At 40.9% G+C, this 22,311-nt stretch overlaps 2 protein-coding genes across 2 annotated transcripts; both read right to left on the reverse strand.

Moving 5' to 3' along the window:
• Window positions 1-2,091: 2,091 nt before the first annotated feature.
• LOC104399213 (natural killer cells antigen CD94-like) lies at window positions 2,092-7,208 on the reverse strand. Its single transcript, XM_010017603.1, has 6 exons — window positions 7,082-7,208; window positions 6,478-6,576; window positions 5,128-5,214; window positions 4,688-4,842; window positions 2,566-2,678; window positions 2,092-2,212 (listed from the first exon to the last, which is right to left on the reverse strand). The coding sequence occupies exons 1-6, from the start codon at window positions 7,206-7,208 to the stop codon at window positions 2,092-2,094; spliced, it is 702 nt and encodes a 233-aa protein (XP_010015905.1).
• A 10-nt stretch (window positions 7,209-7,218) lies between these two features.
• Window positions 7,219-18,769, reverse strand: CLEC12A (C-type lectin domain family 12, member A). Its single transcript, XM_010017604.1, has 8 exons — window positions 18,682-18,769; window positions 15,563-15,661; window positions 14,700-14,843; window positions 13,398-13,552; window positions 11,830-11,939; window positions 10,826-11,019; window positions 7,831-7,918; window positions 7,219-7,231 (listed from the first exon to the last, which is right to left on the reverse strand). The coding sequence occupies exons 1-8, from the start codon at window positions 18,767-18,769 to the stop codon at window positions 7,219-7,221; spliced, it is 891 nt and encodes a 296-aa protein (XP_010015906.1).
• Window positions 18,770-22,311: the final 3,542 nt, after the last annotated feature.

A 22,311-nucleotide genomic window follows, 5' to 3' on the forward strand; every position in this document is an offset into this window, starting at 1 on the left:
GATGTGAAGAGGAATTGTGCAGCAGGTGTGTTTGGTTCAACTCTTTTATTTCAGAACCTGCCTTCCTGACATCTATGGACTCTGCTTTTTCCTGTCCAGCAGCTGACATTTAGCATCCTCCCATTTCACTATCATCTTGGTTATCTTGCTGAAGATGGGCAAATGTGAAACTGCCATGCTCTTTCTACTTCCAAAGGGCACTGCAGGGCTCACTCCCCAAATGCACCTGTTTATTCACTCCACCCCTACTTTCTTCACTGTCCATGTCCTGTTTGAAGGGATGTTGAAGCCAACAACTGCTCTTCAGTTCCCAAACCTTTCAAGATTTTTGATGTCTTAGGTTCTACCAAGGGCTTTACTCTCAGACTTAGTATACAATACTAGGTTTTATTTTCCATGCAAAATGTGCTCCAAATGAACTGCTTCTCTGAACTTCTCAATTCATGGGGGGATTGTGGACCTTCCCTATCCCCAAAGACCCTGAAACTCATTAAGCAGGTTGTTTCTTGGGCTCCATAAATATGTAGTCAGGAGGACTTTGATAGGAGCTGGGTCTGTTTAGTCTGGAGAGGAGCAGACTGAGAGAGGACCTCATTAATGCACATAAATATCTCAAAGGCAGGTGCCAAGAACATGGTGCCAGACTCTTTTCAGTGGTGCCCAGCGACAGGACGAGGAGCAATGGCTATAAACTAAAACACAAGAACTTTCACCTCAACATGAGGAAGAACTTCTTTACATTGAGGGTGGCAGAGCACTGGATCAGGCTGCCGAGGGTGGTTGTGGAGTCTCCCTCTTTGCAGTCATTCCAAACCCACCTTGGTATATTCCTATGTAACCTGCTCTGGGTGGCCCTGTCTTGGCAGGGGGGTTGGACTGGATGATCTCCAGAGGTCTTTTCCAACCCTAACGATTCTGTGATTCTGTGATATTTTAGCACATTAGGAAGAGGGGTTCATTTTTTACCAAGTAATTACTTCAGTCTTTGAGAATATTTTCCAAGGAAATATTGAATATTAAAAACATACTATTATTTTTTCACTTATTTTAAGGAAAGTCTCCAAATACTAAGGCATATGCACACAATACAAGTTATACATATACAAGCCATATATGCATATGTAATCCAGAACACATGCTGACATACAACTTAAAGGAACTCATACAATGAAACTCCACCCAGAAAACTGGAGTCATCATCTTCCTTCAAGAAGTATGACAAGTGCTTTAATAACACACGATGCACAGTGTGTACCTTGGGGTCCAGAGGTCCTAAACAGTGTGGATATAATACAAGAGCTCAAGTAAGACCTGTGGCAATGGATTCTGCATCAGTTTGAGTACAAATAGTGTGTAGTTCTGAATGGAGCACATAATTAATATCCTCACTGTTATTTGCATAGCAATTAATAATATAATAGCACTGAAGTTATTCGGGTAATGTTTTAATCCAACCGTGACATTTGACTCTGCTTTTTGAAGAGATTGCTTCCAGGGATTCCCTGCAGTCTTCTGACAAATGTCCCTTTATTTTTATAAATATTAATGCATATAAGAAAGTAATTTTATGCATAAATAGAGCTTTGGGTTCTGTCTGTATTCCTGCACCTCAAACAGGCGAACAGCTGGCAGAACAGATTTCGGAAAGAAGGCATGCCTAGGCAAACTGCTCTAGAAGAGGATTATGGGTGGACATTAGTGTGTACAGTAAGAAATTCAGTGAGAAAAATCATCAAGGACATAGTTGGTCTGGTTTATGCCTGGCTAGTGTGAAATGCTGACCGAAGCTCAAAAATATAAAGCCCTGCAAGAATCTGTGGTTCTCAACTTAGAAAGCCACGCAAGAACCATTGCTTGGCTGTAGCTAGTAGTTTCTAGCTTTGTAGGGTTTTTTTCTCTCTCTCTGATTTGTGAACCTGGGAAGGAAAATGCAGACTAAGAGGAAGATTTAGTCTCTAACAACCCATCCATTTGAACACCATTCTGAGGAAACTACATGATAAGCAAAAGTTAAAATATATTTAAAATTTCCAGTTCCTAAAGTGGGTATCTCACAGTGGCAGATCCCACATCCCTTCTTGCACTGCTTCTTCAGGTGAAATGAACAGCCGCTTTCTCACAGATCCAGAATTGCTGTGTTGAACAGGACTGGCTGGCATAAATGATCCGTCCGTACAAGGAGGCACAGAAGATGCCATCATATAACATAACCCTAGGAAGTTAAAAGATACAGCTTAATGATGTCCTGGTAATATCATGTGATTGATATTTAGACTATTTGTAATCATTTTCCACTGGAATGTAGAGTTATTTCCCCCTTGGAGATACTTTATTTGTGCTAGATGGTCCTTTTTTCATGTGCACGTGATTGAGCTGTACTTTGCCACCCATTGTTTCTTACGCAGGACATTAATCTGAAGCTCCATAGTAGATACTATAGTCTCCATACTCCCTCATCATTGCACATGTGACAAGCATGGGCAAGTAAAAGGAAGCATAAGTCTCATACAATTTACTGGGGCACATCAGATAGAACTGCACTGGTCCTAAACTATGAAGGCTTACCAATTTGTTGCTTCTTTTGAAAAAGCTGTTCCATCCTCCCAGTACCAGCCGCTCCTTTCAGATATGTATGATAATCCAACCCAGTAAAACTGTGAATCCTGTGGCAGAGAAACCTGTAGGTATGAGAAAATCATCACAATAATATTGCAAAAATGATGCCCAAGTTCCTGTATCTTCCAGCTGTGAAGGAACTGCAACCAAAGGAGGTAACTCTTACTCACTAGGAGAGTGATCTGTTCTCCATGCTTGTTTTCCATGAGGCAGTACTGACTGTTCTAATTACAGGATCATTCAAATGCCTTTGTTTATTGAAATGCCACAAGACAAATGTACCCTGGATCTCTAAAAAACCTGCTTTTTAAAAGAAAACACACAAACAAAAACCTGGTCTTCCTTTAGGTATCTACACTGCCTTTAGACATTTGCAATTTAGATATGCATATGAGAGCACTATTTAAGCACCAGTTGGAGTCAGCAGAGATGTGGCCAAGAGATCCAGTGGAGCATGAGAACTGGTCCACCTTACCCAGTGGGAGTGTTACTGAAAACTGACTACTGGCCAGAGCTCCCACCGGCTGTTAACGGAGCCTGGGGGAGTAGCTCCGAAGTTGCAGGCCACTTACACTGTAGATGCCTGAAGTTAGGTGAGAGAATTCCCAGCCTAGAGGGCAGAGCCTGTGACCTAAATACAGGCCTTCCGACCCTTTTGGGATTCTCCAACTCGTCTGAGGTCTTTACATTTGGCTGACAGACAAGACTGAAGAACCTGTGGGAGAACTTTGCCCTGATGAGGTATCATTTGGATGTCAAAGAGATAATTTCAGATTGCCCTCAAAACCTATGCTTAGGCACTGGAGTAATTCCATAGGTGTCTAAGTGCTACCTAAGAGGTTCCATAGCATCTTAGCTCTTTCATGTCCTCCAGATACTCTACTGCTTCTTAGCAGCATGTTTAGGTACTCATCCAAAATCTAAAATCCATAGCTGGCTTAAACTGGTCTGGCCTCAGTCCGGCTGCAGCTGCCTACACCAAACATGGAAGAAAAAACAAGCATCCAGACATCTGGAGTGAAACTATCCAGGGATTTATACAGGATATCAAAATAATCTCTTGAATTCAGCATTGAAGGTGTGGTATTCAGGTGTATCCCAACAGTGGGAACCATGATTCTAACCTCAGGATGCTGCTAAACTCAATAATAAACCATATATCCACTTTCTATTTTCTCTCTGATCTGATTTTCACTTAAATCTCATCTGTTTTTCACTTAAAAAAAAAAAATAATCCAAAAGGCCAGCCTTTATGCCTTAAAATAAGAGTTGAGAACCCCAGTCTGAAACTAACTCCATCTGGAAAAATGAGACATTTCCAGGGAAGCTTGTTTCCTTTTCAAAGTTTTATGTAGCATAGAAGAAAATAAGGCTATTTGGGATTTGTGTAAGCTTAATATGTTTTGGAAAATAGGTTCCCAGGTGTATGTGTACAAAAAGGGAAAAGATGGCCGGCCTTGACAGCAGATTAGGGATTTTTCATTAGTCATCAAAACCAACTGCAAATTAATAAGACTACTTAAAATTATTAATTCCCTAAAGTCCAAGACTGTCTAGTCTTTGTACTACCATTAACAGCACTCTGTGAGGGTACTACACAGGGCCAGAAAGCAACCTTTTATAGTCACTTCACACTGCAGCATGACAGTACCATGGTGAATCAGACACTCTCTAGATTTCCTGGTAGATGGGAATTTGAAGTTGGGAGCCTGCAGTAATAAAACTTGTAGAACAAGAGAATGAAAACATGTATTCTGTGTGCTGGGTATCTCTCCTCCATGCTGATTATGTGAAATCTACTTCCTCTGTGAAAACCTAAGTATTAGCTAACAAAGGTACTTTATGCAATGACTTACTCTATTTACCATAACTCATAATTTTCACAGCACACAATTTAGAAGGTGTTGCAAGTCATGGCAATGTTGTGACTTGTGGGAAGGCTGCTTGACCAGGGAAAATTAAACATATTCACTGTAACTGACCCGACTACTTTCTTCCTGTGAGATTGCAGGAAGTGAAAACACATCCCATAAAGAAATGTATGAGGTTAAAAGCATAAAAAAAGATGTACCATCTTTGCTTTGTCTTTTAGCACCAGAAGAGTGGAGTTTCTTGAGGAACAGAACTTTTGACTTTGCTTCCATGTTTTCTTCTGCTTTGAAATGTAGAAACAGTTGTCAGCTCCACTGTTGTGCCAGCTTGCTGGACAGAGGGGACATTTTGTTTCTAGAAGTCAGAAAGAGTATTATGCAGACTTGTGAGGCGTACACGGCTTTAGCTACTGGGTTCACCGAGGAAAGATTAAGGGGAGAGCTGAATCAGCTGAGCTCTTGAGGAACAAGAGACAAGATGTTTTGCATGTTAGCGTACACATATCCACACCTCAAATACTACCACAGTTAAAACAGGACATGAACCAGTCAGATCTTTCCCTGTAATTTTATAGTGTCTCAGGCAAGGGGCTCTGTAAAGGGGGTGATTTGTGTTTATTTACATAACAACCACATTTACCATTCTTCTCCTTCCCTTCAAAACATAATGCTTCCCTCATTTCCTGCAGCTTCTTTCCTTCCTCAGGCTCCTTGGAAACCTGAAAAACTGAAGGGTATGAAAGTGCTTATCAAAGGTTTTATAAAAATTGTAGCTTTAATTGTAGCTTTTGACTTTTTTTTTGGGGGGGTCTTCTTTATTTGTATGTCCACCACCACATGTACATCATCTGCTTTTTCTTAACCAAGAGGGTTGTGCAGCACTGGAAAAGGTCACCTGGGAAGGTAGGGGCATCTCCATCTGTGAAGTTTTTCAAAGGTCATCTAGACAAAGCTACAGGCGAGTTGTTGATAGTCCATCTTTGTATGGTGGGGAGGAAAGAGTAGGTGTCAGACTAGAAACCTGAAGAATTGCCTGTGAACTGACATTGCTGTGAGGCCATGGACCACCCTGAGTGTTCGTCCTGGGCACTTGCAACTGCTTCCCTCCTGCCAAAAAGAAGATGAGGATTCTCTGTCTCTGCTTCCAAATGTATTGTGGCGTCATATTTGGTTGTTCATTGAAATGTTGCTGTGGAAAATCTGCTGTAATTGTGGACAAATAGACCGGTCACAGTGATTCGATGCCAGAATTGGCCTCCTTGCAAAAAGCTTGGGATCCAAGAAAAAAGAGGGAACTGTAGCTGTGAAATATTCCAGTAAAAGTCATGGGAGGGTGGGGTGGTGGGCATCCCTACCAAGATTGTGTGGCTAGTGAGGTGAGCTTCTACTGTGGAAATTAAGCATTTCAGATATGGATTAGTGTTAAGGGTTAGGGGTTAGACTTAGACTTAGGGTTAGTGGTTACGGTTAGGTTTTAGGGTAAAGGTTAGGGTTAGGCTTAGAGGTGTGGGTTAGGGTTAAGGTTGGGGTTAGGATTAGGAGTAGGTTTAGGGTCGCTATGATTAGAGGTAGGCATTAGGTGTTAGTGTTGGGGTTATGTTTAGGGTTATAATTTAGGATTACACTTGGGGTTCAATTTAAGGGTTGGGTTTTTGCTTGAGGATAGGGATTATCTTTAGTGTTAGGGTAATTGAGTTTAAGATTAAGGTTAGGGGTTAGTTTTAGGGTTAAGGTTAGTGAGGTTTAGGTCTTGCATTAGGGTTAGTGTAACCCTTATGGTTAAGGTAGCTAGAAGTGCAGATAGTAGTGATCCTGAGTGACCTGTGCTGACACTCAGCTGTTGGGAACTTCCGTGGAAGGGCTGCACTGTTGCCCTTCTTGCCTTATTATTTTCACTGGGTGAACAGGGGCAGTCTGCAGGGAGAGAAGCAGCAGTTGTACATGTGGAGTTCACTCCCACAGCAGCATCTTGGGACAACGTGGTACTTACACAGGGCCAGCAGGGCTACCAGCCCCAGCAGTAGCACCAGGCACAAAGCGAGGAAAGCAAAGGCCACTGACTTCCATACGGAAGATGAGGCAGAGGCTCCTGGGACAAACAATAAACACATTCAGCAACAAAACTAACAGCTCTTCTTTCTATGCAGTGGTGTTACCTCCTCTCTAACTACACCAGTTCACTGCATCACAGAATCACAGAATAGTTAGAGTTGGAAAGGACCTTAAGATCATCTAGTTCCAACCCCCCTACCATGGGCAGGGACACTACACACTAAATCATGTCACCCAAGACTCTGTCCAACCTGGCCTTGAACACTGCCAGTGATGGAGCATTCACAACTTCCTCCTGCAGAGCCTCTTTTTTGTCTTAATGCAGTTTTTGTAATCACTGTTCTGAATTTCCTGGAGTAAAATATAATCTATGATCATAGCAAACAAGACTCCATTATGATTTTTCTTTCTGCTGTTTCTATGAACATTTATATAAGAACATGCTGTAAAGTTTAGAAGGATTCTAAAGCAATCAACACGAACATACGAATACAAGTTATGTCCTAATTTAAGTAGAAAAGCTAATTTCCATCTGTACTTACTGTCTACTATAACACAACTGCCTGGAGCCTTAAATGTAGAACATTTCTTGCTGCTCAGATATCCAGGAGTATTAACTGAAGCTGAGGGTCGTAAATTTAAAGTGGTGTAGCCTTCCTCATCCTCCATCTCCAGCTCGTCACACTTCTTTCCTGCAATAGCAGTATTTTGGGAGTAAGGGTACACTGCTGAGACCAATGAGAATGGTTCATTTATCAGCCTGTCCAGGGAAACCACAGAGGAAGCTGGCCCTAGTCTGATTACTGTGTCATAGTAGAAGTGTAGCATGTTGAAAGCACATTAAGGAGTTAAAGTGGCAGTGTCAAAGATGGATATTTTCTTCCTGAATGTGAAAATGGGAAGTCTCGGTTCCTGGTCAGAACCTAAGACTGTTTCATTTAACTATCCTCCTGATCTGACCCTGTAAATACAGCAAATATTAGGATTTTCTACCTCCTTAAAATAAGATGCTCTAGAATGAGTTGCATTCTGACTTAAGGTTTGAAATATATCTGCTCGTGCATCAGGGCACAAATACAACATAAGAGCTGCATGGAAAGCAAGAGGCCAAATCTCCATACGCTGTTATGAAATAAATGATAAAGTAAATTATTTTACAAAAATTCACTTAAATAAATGCTAATAGGGGGAAAACTGAGCTGAAAGGATGGTGAGGCCAGGAGCTTGACAGGATTCACATGACTGCTCAGCCTGTGTCAGAGGAAGACCAGACTACACTGAAGTGACTTACCCATCCTCACTCTTCATCTCTAGCTCTTTGTAGTGCCTTGACCCAATGCTGAGTTGTAGTTCTTCAGCAACTTCAGTGACCAACTCTCCTTAAACAGAGCACTTGTGCAGACATGATGAGTCACACTGTGGTGACTTGACGGAAGGAAATTCTTCTCTTGCAAGAAAGGCATTTCTGCGGTAGCTGTTCATGCTCTTGTGTGTAAAGTTCAAAGTCTCCAATTTGCAAAATAATATCAACAGCCTGGAAATAAACTGTAATACATTCTAATGACTGGGCTATTCCTGCTTTGCTTTGCAGATGATGGATTTTTTCGAAGCAGAAATATCTCTGACTGCATGTATTTCTTGCATTATATCTTATCTGTATGCAAAAAGAAGGCAGGATGGAACAGTTGGGAGTAAAGGGTGCTTATGGTCAGGTTTATTACACAGAGAGGCAACCAAGGAGTAGCAGTTGCTGTGTATTCGTGATATATCCATAATAGCCTCACAGAAACGTCATGCTAAATATGGTACAAAAATACTTGTCTATTTGGCCTGACAACTGTATGTTGGCACCTTAGTGTAAAAAAGGCTTTTCTGCAGATAACTGGGAGTCAAGTGTGTGCTACTGAATTTGGTTGTGAGTTTTCATGACTGTAACCTCTTCAGTCTTAGCAACAACTTCTCAAGTATGTATTCAATTGCCTCTGGGGGAATTTCTCCAACCTGATTTTACTTCTGAAAATAGGAGGTAAAGTAATTTTCTTGTATTACTTTGTTAGCTCCGAAGTCAGTAAGCAGTCTGTGAGTTATAGCATTTCATCATCATGCTCTCTGTTCTTTTAAGGATGCAGAGCAGGCAAAATTTCATGTTTCTTCAGACTAAAAAGACGGTAAACTAAGGCAGGAAGTCTGGGCCTACGTTTAAACACGTGTATAAATGTTGTCAGCAGGCTGGATGAAACAGCTGTGTTTATTAACCACAATGTGACCTAGTAAATTGTATTAGCTGGAGTCTGTGATGGGGGCGAGTGGAAAGGGGCATGGTGAGGACTGGAATTCAGACATGGGAAACACTATTTGTTGCATGGAGCTGTGGTTCAAAAATGCCATCTCAGCCAATACACGAACAGTACATTTCTGTGTCTCTTCTGCTATAAAGAAAAGCACATTTCAGTGGAAAAGGGGATACAGACAGTGCATCCTTAAAGCCTTTGTAAGGATGGCTTGCAAAGCCAGGTTACCCCACCACAAGGGTATATCCTTTGCCAGATTCAAGCTTGCTGGATGAAGCTGTTCACTGCAGTACTCTGAGTGCCTGCAGTGAATGGTAGGACACTGCCTCTTCTTCCTTTGGGGTGATTTTTACTTTATTTCTTTTTTTTTTTCCTTCCTTTTATTTTTATTATTTTTTTCTCTGTGTGTGTTTCAGACATTGTTTCACACTGCGAAACTACACTCTAACCCCACCTGCCTTTACAATTACAAATTCAGTCACTGCACCAGAAACTGCTTTTGGGCTGGCAGTAAATTGACACAAAAGATCCAGGCAAAGATAGGATGCAGCCTTGTGGCTGCTTGTCAGCATGCAAAGCTGTCAATCTCAGTGCATGGTTGTCTTCCATACTGCAGAAACACCTAGGATCAGGCCATTTGCTCCTAGATATGGCTCGTTAATAAGAAAACACCTTGGAAACATCTTTCCTGTTTCTTCACAGTCACTCTAACAGAAAAGAAAACTTAAAAGGTCAGACTTCTTTTTTTTCTTCTTTCTTTTTAATATTTCTGCAAATTAAAGCAAAGCCCATCATTATCAAAAGAGAATGCATCATGAATACAGTTTGGAATACCTTCCATGTGAGATTTCTTATTTCAGTAAAGCTTCTATGAATGCTGAGAGACACTCTGGGAAGTCACCAGGGCTGTGTCTGCATGGCAGGACAGAAGCACTCTGCATTTTCACCGCCAAAGGCAGGAGCAGGTAGGAAAAGTTATGTTAGAGATGTAATTGGTGAATGTAAACAGCAGAGAGGAAGAGAAATCCACTAAGGTTTCCAGAGTATGAAACCGGTGTTTGAAAATAGCACCCAAAATGTTTATGTTGGTGATCAGAAACTGCTGTGTAATGCTGAGGGCAGTGAGGCACTAGAACAGCCTCTTGAAGAGAATGACTAGTGCTTCAGAAGCCCGTTGGTAGATGATCCACAATAAATAATCTGGGATGAAATCTACAAGGAATGCACAAGTCTCCCGAGGGGACCAAGCTAGGAAATTGTGGACTTTTTGCTCAAACCAAAACACCGTTATGGGACTGAGATTTCTTATTTCAGCTTGACTGTCATTGTTCTGTGTGGAGGGAGAGATTTTGTTCATTACACTGCTTGGGATATTTTCACTATGGTTGAGTTTGTAGACCCTTGCTCAGCACATTGAATTAGTAGCATGGCATTCCAGGAAATATCCTAAAAATACATAAAAGGAGGTTCTGTTCATGCCTCTGACTTGAACCCTAGTGTAACTCTCTAATAGATATAAAAAGTAGAAAATTAGAAAAGTAGAAAAGAAGAATAGAATTATTATTAGGAAAAAAGAAAAAAGGAAAAAAAAGGTGTGTGTGTGTGTGGAAGAGACCTAACAGTGCCAGGAGAAGTATAGAACGTGGTAAAGAGCTTGACATTCACAGTGAAGGGTATCTTCTGTGACACATGCACAAGTCTTTATGAGGACTATGAATCCCTGTGCTTGTCACTGTAGTTTTTTTCCTGGCCATCACTTTTGGCCATTTTGTCCATCACTTGTGTTGGTTAAAACTAAGTAGTCATTTGGCAGTTTTCAATCTGGAATGACAAACTTGGGGTGCTCCTGGAGCCTGTCACCATGCCCATTTCCTTAATATGAAGATATTTTTACAGATCTAAAAGAGGATGAAAACAGGGAAATGTATTAGGACTGATAGAACATACTTAAATTCTCATGTGATAGTTCTCAAAATCAAAATAAAAAAATCCAACCTTGCAGAAGGTCTTCTGGCTTCTCATAATCAGTTGGTCTGACAAACCAGCCTTCCTGACAAGAGTTGTTACATCGCTGTAGTTGGATGGCAGGCTTTTCACAGATATAGTAAAGCTCTCCTTTACATGGTTTGCAATATATGGTAGCATAATAAACCCATCCACAGCATTCGGCGTAGTAGCTAGGCTTTACCCTAGGAAAGAAAAATCTATATTTATGTTGCACCTCGTTCAGATCCTTGCCCCTTCCAAAAAGAGCTGTCTTTGCAAGAATTCTTTATGTGGCTTTCATGAAGAATATATATCCCCAGCAATAAAATGAAGTGTTTCGTGATATCATGTGCCAACTCCTAGGAGGCTGATCCTGTCCTGAACATGCCAACAAGCACCCCCAGCAGACACCAAGTGTGGATCCTAAACTACTTTTGTACCTGTCTGTAAGAAATGCTAACTCTTGTGTACCAGCTGGAGGGTGTCAGTGGTTGTTTCAACAGAAACACTAACAGGAGACTGCCCAATAATGGAAAAGAAAATTGGTAAAGCAGGTTGGGAAGCAAGAACTAAAATATATTGTATATCTGAGATAATACCTTAAACCCAAGCGAAATGGTTCTAGAGAATAAATAGTGCCTTTTATGAAAATAAAAAGGTATAAAATCAAAAGCATGAAATGAAACAGCTTTCTACTGGAGTTTTTCCTTGTCTTGAGAAGAAACAAGATGTCCAACACAAGAAAAACGTATGACATTTATGGTCAATCTGAAAGTCACTTATGAAAATAAGCTTTCTGGGTATTTTTTTTCCCCCCAGTAATAGTGCTTAGATCACCCTCCAAGCAGTTCTGGGTGAGGTCAAGAAAAATCTGAAATGGAAAACTGAGCCCCACAATACAGAGATAGCTGCATAAATGTTTAAAGTTCAATGTGTCCTTTGAGTCACAGAAACTGGGAGTTGTATGTGGGTGAGGACCAATTTTATGTACTTTGAGAAAGCTGCCCACTTACCAAGACTTTTGTTGTTCTGTAAGAGTGGTGTTGTCTGCCCAATACCAGACTCTCTGCTGAACTCTAAGTCCAAGCCAGTATTCTTCTCTAGGGAAATTTTTTAACAGTTCCTATGCATAGTAAGGACAGTTTAAAATGGATGTTCAGGAATATATTAAAAACAAATATTTAAGTTGAGAAGTTGAAATCGTTGATGGAAGTTGCTTAAAAAACATAAACACCACAAATTGTTCCACCCGTCAGGACAAGTTCTGCACTTAAATGTTCTTACATTACAAGTTCTGCCTAGTATCAAAGGAAAAATGACAGTAGAACTGTTTTTAATTGGAAATAATACACACTTTTAGCTCTGAAGAGCAATGTCACCCTCATCAACCTGATATAAACCCTCTGGGTGAAACACTGGATCATTCTCTCCCCGTTAGTCATGAATCATTCCTCCTTCTTGACTCTGTCCTTAGCATTTGTCAGCAGCAAAAAGGAAGCCTCTGCAGGGAGCTGTTTTCTTGGATTTCTTGAACCTTCACACTTGGCTCTAGCATCATTAACTTATTCCCAAAAGCTGAACCATGACAAGTAGAGGAGATCTTGCAGTTGAGCAATATTCTAGTCTTAAAAAATGCTCTGAACGGAACAGTTAAGAATGTATATTTGAATAATGCTGCTTTTCTCACTGCTGCTAGGGGAAGATTTCTAAAGACTTGAATTAAATTTTCCTTCCTTCATGTATCATTGTCACTCCCAGTGTACTTTTCCATTTTCTGTTTTTCTTCATATCTCTCCATGCCACGATTAAGACAGCTAGAACAGACTGCACCTCACGACCTCTGCTGTCACCAGTCTGCAAGGGTGAGAATGAAGCTGCTTCCCTTTACTCGTGGGAGAAACCTTATGGCCTGTAGCTCAGTGAGAGGGAAGCTGATATTTGTCAAGAGCTGGAGAGCAGGCAGGCCCCGTCCTGACTGCTAGCTCCTGGGACAACTTTTCTGCCTTCAGTCTTCCAATACATTTGCTGGCATCCAGAAGCAAAAGCATTATTTCACCCTGCCCCTGGAATTTTCTCTTCCTAGATCAGCTTGTTTTCTTTTACTAGAAGATTAGGCCAGGTTTCAGCAACTTACTGCCAATCCTGACTGGAAAGATGAGATCAGCTTTTGTGGAAAGAAGTTCTGCAAAATGGGGAAGACTATGGTCTGCTGTGGGGAGACACCAGGTTTTCGCAGAAATATCTTTACCAAATCCTTGTATGGATCTGCAATACTGGTAAAATTAGTGAAATCATTACCCACACCAAAGCAGCCATGAATCTGCTTTCACCAGTCATCCCAGTAAGAAGCCAGCCATAGCAAGGCAAGGCAAAATGGGCTGTCCCTGATGGCCAGCCACTTGAAGGGCCATGCTCTGTGTGGCGATGACCAGTTGTATGTCTTAGCATTGCCCAGGACAACCTAATCACTGTAGAAAACTCCTGCTCACAGTAGCATTGAAGAAAATTTTGTGTGAGGCAAGTAGCTGATGGGGTGCATGAACTTCCTCCACACTAAACAGAGTGAGAAACCAGTCCATACCAGCTTTTCTTCCTCTTTTATCAGAAGAAGATTAGAGTTTTGTGAGGAACAAAACCGGAGACTCTGTTCCCAAGACTTCTTTTCCATGGAGAGGTAGTAACATGTATCACCACCTTTCCAGTTCCAGTTTGTGGGGCAGAGTACACAGTTCTGGCCTGGAAAAGAAAAAACATCACCCTATTTCTGTTCCCAGCCTGTGCCTCACAGAACATCGCTGTTGACCTATGACAACAAGATCTGTAGGGACTGATGATATTTGAGATGCTCCTCATTCAGTCGAAATCCCATTGTGGTCCCAGAAGGTTAAGGTTCAGGTAATAACAGAGATGAAAACTGAACCATCCCCCCATCTCTCACATTCTTACAGGTTCAGGTGTTGCAAATGGAATTTATTTTGCCTAATTTTAGAAGTCTACAAAGGTGACATGAATCAACCTGTTTGGATTCCTATTTTAGTTAATGGACAGAAGCAGGCTTGTCTCATACATGTTTTTCCTGTCATTTTTGATGTCTGTCTTGGGAGAAAACAGACCGTATCCTTGCACCACCAATTTCTCTTCATTGACTAAAATGGACACCCAGACAATTAGCTTGTTTGTGAAACGATATCTGGACAAATGAAATCCCCCTTCCTGACAGCCACAGGAGGAACCCTTTGCCTGATGCCTACGAGTGCTTTCTGAAGAGAACTATTTCTCTGGCAGGCTCATTGTCAGATGCCACTTAAACAACTAAGCTGTTGCAAGCTGATTTCAGAAACAGCCCTGAACTGTACGCAGTCAGGAGACAGGCAGTGAACTCACAGGTTGGTTTAGCTATGCTTCACCACACGTATACTTCTGACTTGAAGAGATTCCTGTCTTTCCTGGAATCAGTACTAGCACACTGTCCTGTGTATGGACTGCTGTTCACATAGAGTGCAATAAAGTTGTTTAATTCTCAGTCACAACTGTAAAATTGTGTCCATTAGATGCAGATGAACATGTTGTAGAGATCTGGTGCTAATGGGAACTGGCATATCCAGAAGGCATCCCACAGAACCCTTTTCTTATGGAAACTAAATCCTGAAACCCTGGTACCACTGCCAGGTCCCATTCCAGTTGACATGTGACCAGGCTGTGTGCCTCCCTCCAGGCACTGCATGGGGCAGATATTCTCACTGCCTACTTTCTAGGTGGTCTCATGTCTAGGGAAGACACGGGCTCACCTGAGGAGACAGACCTGAATGGAAACAGAAGACACATCTGATTTCCTTCCCTGACATTTTGAAAGATAAATCCTCATAAAAACTTTCTGATTTACCATTATTTTTAAGGTTTGTTTCCCCTTCCAGGCACAGCTGGTTTCCTATTGCTTGCAGCATGTTGGAGAAATTTGCGTGCAGCTCATTCTTTGTCATGTTGAGGTCTCTAAGTTGTGTCCTGTAGTCCTTGGGAATCTGGAAAACTGAAATTCACCAGAATACGTTTCCCAGTGCTGTCCTTCAGAAAGGGTGGGACACAGATAAGGGATGTCTTTGCAGACCAATACAGATAAATAAGCCATTTGAGATGTTACTCCTCCCTGAACAGTTTCATGTAAGGGCTGAGATGAAGAACCTTTGCACAGTGGGTTTCTTATTACTGGGCTGAACAAGTGAACAAGAAACAAGTGAACAGGAAAATTTAAGTGTCACTTTTCATCACATATTTCCATTGTGTGTCTTTCTCTTATATCAGTTTCCAGGCTGTGTTTTTTTCCTAAAAATGTGAACTTCAGACCTGGATCACAGGGGAACTGTTGCAGTTGGGAGGTAGTACACACAACCTGTTTACTGTGACACAAAGTTTGTTCCTTCCCTTCAGATCTAGCATTATAAAAGAGGAATTCACTCCATAGTTAGTCAGTACAGCAGGATTGTGGATACAGTTTTTAGGAGACCAAACAATGGCAACCAGACCAAGCAGTGAATATCCTACATACGACCCCTTTCCAGATCCCCTCCTTGTTGCTCATCTCTAGCTTCATCATGTCAAGAAGTGGACAAAGATACCACAAGGGAAAATAACTGATTTACATGGTTGCCTGTTCTCAGCTGAACCAGAAATTGGACCTCAAGGAGATGTCAGTCTGATGTTATTGAGTAGCTTGAGCCCTCCAGCAAGCAGAAATGCATTAGTACTTACACAAAACTGCCAGGGTCACCAACGCCGTCAGCAATGTCACGCACAATATGAGCAAAATTCGGACTGCTGGCCAGCAAGAGTGGGATGAAGTGGGAGGTCCTGGTAGGAATTCATGAAACAGAGTCATACAATGGAGGTGTGATAATAAGGGAATGGTGAACGCCTCATTAAATTGCAACCATCTTTGTGGTGTGTTCATCAATAAATAATTGCTTTTACTTTCCAGTTGCATATCCCTGCTGCAGAATTTCTGCACGCAGCCAAAGATTCACAAACAAAGTAAGAGTGAGACATCACAACAGCTCAGTGAAGAATGTGGAACAGCCTTGGTCCTTTCAGAGGCCACAGACTGTGTCAAGAAAGATATTAAGAAAGCAAGATATTGCAAAATCAAAGCTGAAAAAGAGCACGCAATGTATGGTCATGGAAATTTTTGATGCGCGAAGTATATCTGGTAATCTGGTTAATTTGAGTGTTATAATAAACTCACAGTGGTTCAAAAATTGTTACTGCATAGTAGTTTGAAATTTCTAGCTGGAAATTCATAGAAATTTTTTCTATAATGGGGGTTACAGCCTAGATACAGAAATGAGGGCTCAGTGAGGAGAAAAAGGAACAGTTCTTTTCCTGAGCAAAGAAAATTTTAAGCATGTGGGTTATCCGTGTTTATAGAAACTGGAAGATTTCATGGGTTAAGATGCACTGAAGGAGAGAGAAAAAAGCATTCAGTCAAAGAAGCACTAATTCTAAGGCAGATACTAAAGTAGCCACTATATGAACTTTGTGGAAAGCTGCAACCAGCTTGACTTAATCCAATAAAGGCAGTAGAAGGGGAATGCGGAGAGGAAATCATTAGTCTGGAAAAGGAAACGGGTATTTAAAACTGGGGACTGAACTACTTAAAGAGCAGGAACTGTCAAGCTGAAGGAACAGGAACAGAAGCTATGTAGTGTGTCCTTCTTAGAAATAACCTATGGTCAGCTTCTGTGGTAAAGCAGTCCTGGGCAGAATGTTGTACAAGACTTTGCTCTGTAGAAACCCAAGTTGGTGAATATTCAAGTTAAAGATTGAGCAATGGATATTGTCCTGAACTGGTACACAGATCACTGCTGGCTTGTATTCAACCTCTTATTCACCACAAACCCTAGGTCTTTTCCAGCTTCCACAGCCAGCCTGTTCCCAGCCTGTACCACTCACTGCCTGGGATTAGTCCAGCCTCAGTGCATAACTTGTGGAGCTTCATGGGGTTTCTGCTCACCCAGTCCTCAAGTTTCTCAAGTTTTCTCTGTTTGAAGCTCTACCACTTGATAGTATCAGCCACTAAAAAACCCCTAAACCCCTAGTTTAGTAGTGTTAGAAATTTGCTGAAGATACACTCTAATTTTTCAGGTTGTTGGTGCAGATATTAAACAACATGGGATCAGGATTTACCCCTGAAGGACCCCTGGGGGACTCTGATACTAAACAGATGTTGAGCCATTAGTTACTCCCCTTTCAGCCTCGTAGTCTAGTTTTTAATCCACCTAAGAGTCCATCATCCAGTCCCTAACCCCCTCAAGCTTTAAAATGACAATACCGCAAGAGCGAAGCACAAAAGTCTTGCTAAATATATATTACATCTGCCACTCTCCATGCATCTGTATTTCAACCCAGAATGCACCCCCAGTCTCAGGAAGTGCTCTAACTGCTTGTTATTGCATAAAAGAGAAACACCCAGAACAGAAAGAACACCTTCCTTCTGCATTATTTTCCAAAGTCTGATCTCACAGGCACACGACAGATACACTCAGAGATAAATCACATAGATTCTACCAACGATGCGTTAACTTGTGGATGTTTTTACAGTCAAAGTGCTTCTGTACATGCTCTGAAGCTGAATATTATGAGTCTGGAGAACTTCAGTAATACAAATTTGAACCCCGAAGGCAGGCTGCTGTATAGACTCACGTGAATTGGAACTAAAGGGCAAAAAAGATTGTTCCTATCCCTGCAAAGTCACAGCCCTAAGCTGAAGACTGAAAGCTTAGTCCACGCTTCCTGGAGCTTTTAGATGAGAAGAGACAAAGATTCTGTATTTGAAAGTAAGATTTTATAAACAGCTACAAAATATTTTCTGGGCAGCATTATGAATCAAAATAATACACAGACTGTGCTGTGCCCTCTCAGGATGGTTTTCTCATCACGGGATATGTTCACTACTCTGCGACAGAGAAACAGGATCTCTGGAGTCGTATAAGGATACTGGTGTCATTGGACATTAAAGGAAAAGAAACCCAGAGCTTAGCACAAAGACAAGTTAGATTTTAACTTTTCTCTTCTTTTCTTTTTTAACTCCTGGCTTATACTTTGGCAATGCTCAAACCCAGAACTTAACAAATTTCAAAAAATGGAACATGTGTTCAAAAAACATAACAGCTTTAGAAACCACTGGTCTTTGATACAGAATTTCCTAGAGAGTTTCTTCTGAATCACAAGCAAGTTGTCTCCTTGTTTGTGAACCTCTGCTCCAGAGGTTTACACCACCCCTGTACACTTTCTATGTTCTTTTGTTTCCGTGAGTTGCACCGCTCAAATCTAGAGCTCATCTTTGCAATTTAACACAAATTAAGCAAAATTGATTTTAAGTTAGTCTTTAAAAAAGTATTTTGAATGTATTCACCCCTTTAACAGACATTGCCATTTCAAAGACCAGTATCTTAATTCAGCCCAGAACTTCAGAAGTGAAACAAAGTGAGTCAGTTAAAGCTTATTCAATTCTGAGCTTGAATGCAAATGGATAGAGAAATTAAATGGAACTTATTCACTTTAAAAAATAGTTCAGGTTATCTCTGTTGAGATTTAGACAATTAGGACTATTTGTGGAGCTTAGTATAACACTCAGTAATATGCTTTGCCGTGAAATAATAAGATCACTATTTCAAGTATACCTTCCAAACTCAGAAACTTCAGGCAGAAATGACAACAAAACCCATGGTAGATTTATAACTAGTATAATTTTTTGATACTAGCAAAGCTAATTATCCCCTAAAGCTAAACCCCCCCGGGCTTATAATTACAAATGTTTCCCATCCCATCCACTCTAGCAAGAATAAATCATAAAAGACCGATAGATACTACACCTTTTTCCTTAGTATTTTTGGGCTCTGTGATATTATCCAGTTCATGGTTGTTTTCAAATCTGAGATTAGCATATGTTACTTCTGTCATAGCTGGTAAAAAAAAAGGCTTCAGAACAAAAAGGTAGAAAAAGATCTAGCATTGGCGGCTAGTAAGAAAATCTAGCCCTTTACACAGGTTCCTCATACTGGCAGGCACAAATGAAGCAGCTGAGACATTAAGATACATCTGAACTTCCTTGATCACAGTACTGCCAAGAAAATGTTCCTCTTTCACTCATGGCTGTATTCTCTTTCTTCCTCGTTACCTCACTTCTACCCTTTCTGACTGGCATATATTTCTTTCTTCCAGTTGAAGAAAACACGGCCACTTCTGTAGAACTTCTTCTTTGGATAGCCGACGTCTAATTCCTGATTACAATAGGTTCAGGCTTGAAACACAGAACTGAATAAAATATTTTCCAGCTTTGAAGCTGTCTTTCAGTTTGGGCAGCTGTGTTCAGCAGCAGTTTTGTGATCACACTTTACTTTCTGTTTCTTACTGGAATGTGCTGAAAGCAAACCAGAAGGTGGACCTGTGTCTTAAAACTGGCAAATTGTAATCTCATCCAAAAGAAGTAAGCACTTGAGTCTGACGTTAGCACCTCAGCTAGGATATGTCAGGGTATTGGCTCTTGCCTTCCATGCCACCTTCCCAAAGTGATTAGCCTGGGACTTCTGTGTCACCAAACCAGAAGGATCTTTTGACAAAGGCTGGATCTCAGGAGATATTTGCTTCCGCTCAGTTTTCTGGTATTAATGTTTTATTTCTATTTCTGGAATATTTTTTTTTAGCTTTCATTTCTTCTCCAGATCTATGGCATGAGGAAAAGCACACATTAACACTCAGGTTTTGAGACCGCACAGTGAAGTGACTCTGCAAGAAAATGTTTCATGTATCTCCCTTGCAGAGATGGACACAGCTACTGTTCTCTGAGGTGAACAAACAATCCTTCAGATTCATCCATGTACTAACCGAGCCCTACCCTGCTTGGCACCTCCTCCCTTGGAAAGTTTCGAAACTAATTTCAGTATGTTCATTCTAACATTGAAATACTTGTTTTTATTACTTGTTGGTGGCAGTCATTCTATGTTAGTGGGTGTCTCCGGAACTGATTCTTGTTCATTGTGTTGTCTGGCCACTGCTCGGATGATCATTCCACTAAATGCAGCCTTGCTCTTTATTTGCCTTTTTAAACAATAGTAGATCATAATAATTATTAAAAAGATTATCAACATGGCTAATGCAGTGCTAATCAGTGATTTTATCCATGAACTCAAATTCCATCCTAATCCCTTGAAGATTTTATCTCTCCAACTTTCTTGTATGTCTTGTTGAAACTTTTGAGTATTCTCTTCTACCTTTTCCAAGAAGTCTAAGTCATGCTCCACGTCTCGAGTCACATTCAGAATGTGTATACAATAATGATCAATTTTATCTTTCAAGTAGCCACAAAACCCAGGCTCTTTAAGTAAGAGCATATCCAAAGCCATTCTGTTTTGTAAAGCCACCCTTGAAGTTGCCTGTAATTCCAAATTCAGGTCCTTAAATCCTTTTCTGGTTGCGTTTGATAGCCTTTCTACTTGTCCCATTAGTTGATAGATGCATTCCCTGTTCTCCTATATTGCTAAAGGAGTCAGCAGACTTCAAAGCCCAACCAGCTTTCACGCCAGTCGAAGATTCATTCCATTCCTCATCTATTTCTTACCTCTTCACCAGTTCCAATTTTAAATTTTCTAATGCTCCTCTAAAAGGAGTTCTTTTCCAGGTTGGACATGGAGTCGGCATGCCTCATATTATTTGTCTTCCTTTACCATCTAGAGGGAAATGAGTTGTCCAGGTCCCATCACTCATTGTCCACACAAAGTGTCCTGGGGTCTGGAGTGCAGATTTCTTTGCAACTAAGTATTGTTCCTCTTTTGGGTATGTATGTGTCAGTCAATTTGAGGTCATTCTTAAGACCCCTACACAAACATTTGCATTTTAAAGCAGCAGCTAAAGGAGGACTAGTAGCCTGGATTGACTTGTCGGTGGTATTACAATCATATACCTTTTCACACTTCCACCACGACACTCAGTTTTCCTTTTCTTGCCATGAACTTCTCCTGTCCTTTACATTTGGCCAGGTTGCAAAAGCCATTCCATCCCAAATGAAACACCAAGATGCCTTAGCCATGTATTGAAATGGAGATAAAATGGCCATAGTCCACCAAACAGAGTCCCAGTTTGCCTCGCTCTTTTGTATTAGACTTGTCTCATTACATTTCCATTCCATGATCATCCAACTCACGTTTTCTTTCTCTGTTCATCATAGGAACACCACCCTACAGTCTTAGATTTCCCTATTTTGATAAAAACATAATTTAACAATTTCTCACAGCCAGTCCCACTACCTGGGGATTTCCATTGTTTCCAAATGGTTTCTGTTTGTTGTTGCCATTCAGCCACAGGTTTTTGTTCACAAGGTGTGCTTTCATTTTTTCTGTTGTACTCACAGTTAAAATTCCCCATGGAATTGGTTCACCTGCTGCTCTTGGAATTGGCAAACAAGCAGTCATTTGTGACATGTTTTGCAAATTAGCAAGCTCTTTCATTAATCCTAACATCAAATTTTCACCCTGGGTTTTTCTTGGGAGATAGATCAATTAGTCTATTTCTATTTGCCTTTTATTTCTTATTTCTTTCCTCCCCATCTTTTTCCTGGTTCACTTGCCGTCTCATCAAGATTAAGGTCTGGAATTGGACTAGAAGTCCATCCCTATTTCAGTAGATTTCCATGTCTTACTAATTCTCCCTCTGGTTCAGTTTTTACCACAAAATTGGCTCCCACTAACATCCCAATACCTTTTAATTCTCCCCAGATTTGAAAAAGATACACAAAATTAGACATCAGAGTCAATTTGGAGGTCTTATCATATCCCTATTGACAATTTTCCACGATGGTGGGGCTTTCTTCACCGTAGTGTAGTATATCCACGCTTCTGACTCAGCTCTCTTGATGGCAAAAGGGCCTCCCTCTGGTGCCTCTTTCACCTAGTCTATCCTTGTTGGGAGACGTTCAGGGACCAACCATTCCTCTGACCTTTCAGGAGAAGATGCTAGGAACAGAAAGATACCTATTTCTTTCTACTAATTGGAAAGTAAAAGTAAACAGCTTAGATTTAGACACCTGCCTATAGACATCTAAATGAGCAGATTTCAGGATTAAAAATATTTCTGTCCAAAGGAACATAGAACCAAAGAAACATAGAATGGCTTGGGTTGTAAGCAGCCTTAAAGATCATCTAGTTCCAAGCCTCTTCCAGTTCCAACATCCTTCCCCTTCTAGTTGCAACATCTTCCCCTTTCCTTAGTGGCAGGTGATGGATGATTCAGGTGAAAAAGATGTTTGCTTCATGACTTTACAGCCAAGATCTTCTGAGACAGACCTTTTACTGCAGCAAAATAACATGAGGAATGTATTTGTGTTAGTACTTAGGCACTAAACTGTGCCCTCAGTGTCAGTGATGCAAATCTAGACTAAAGTTTTTTACTGTAGCATCCAGGGTGTTTGAAGACACCCGGGGAAAGGAGAAAGAGGCTCTGGAGGTACA

This window comes from Nestor notabilis, unplaced genomic scaffold (genome assembly GCF_000696875.1).
Source record: "Nestor notabilis isolate BGI_N333 unplaced genomic scaffold, ASM69687v1 scaffold5947, whole genome shotgun sequence".
Lineage (NCBI taxonomy): Eukaryota > Metazoa > Chordata > Aves > Psittaciformes > Psittacidae > Nestor > Nestor notabilis.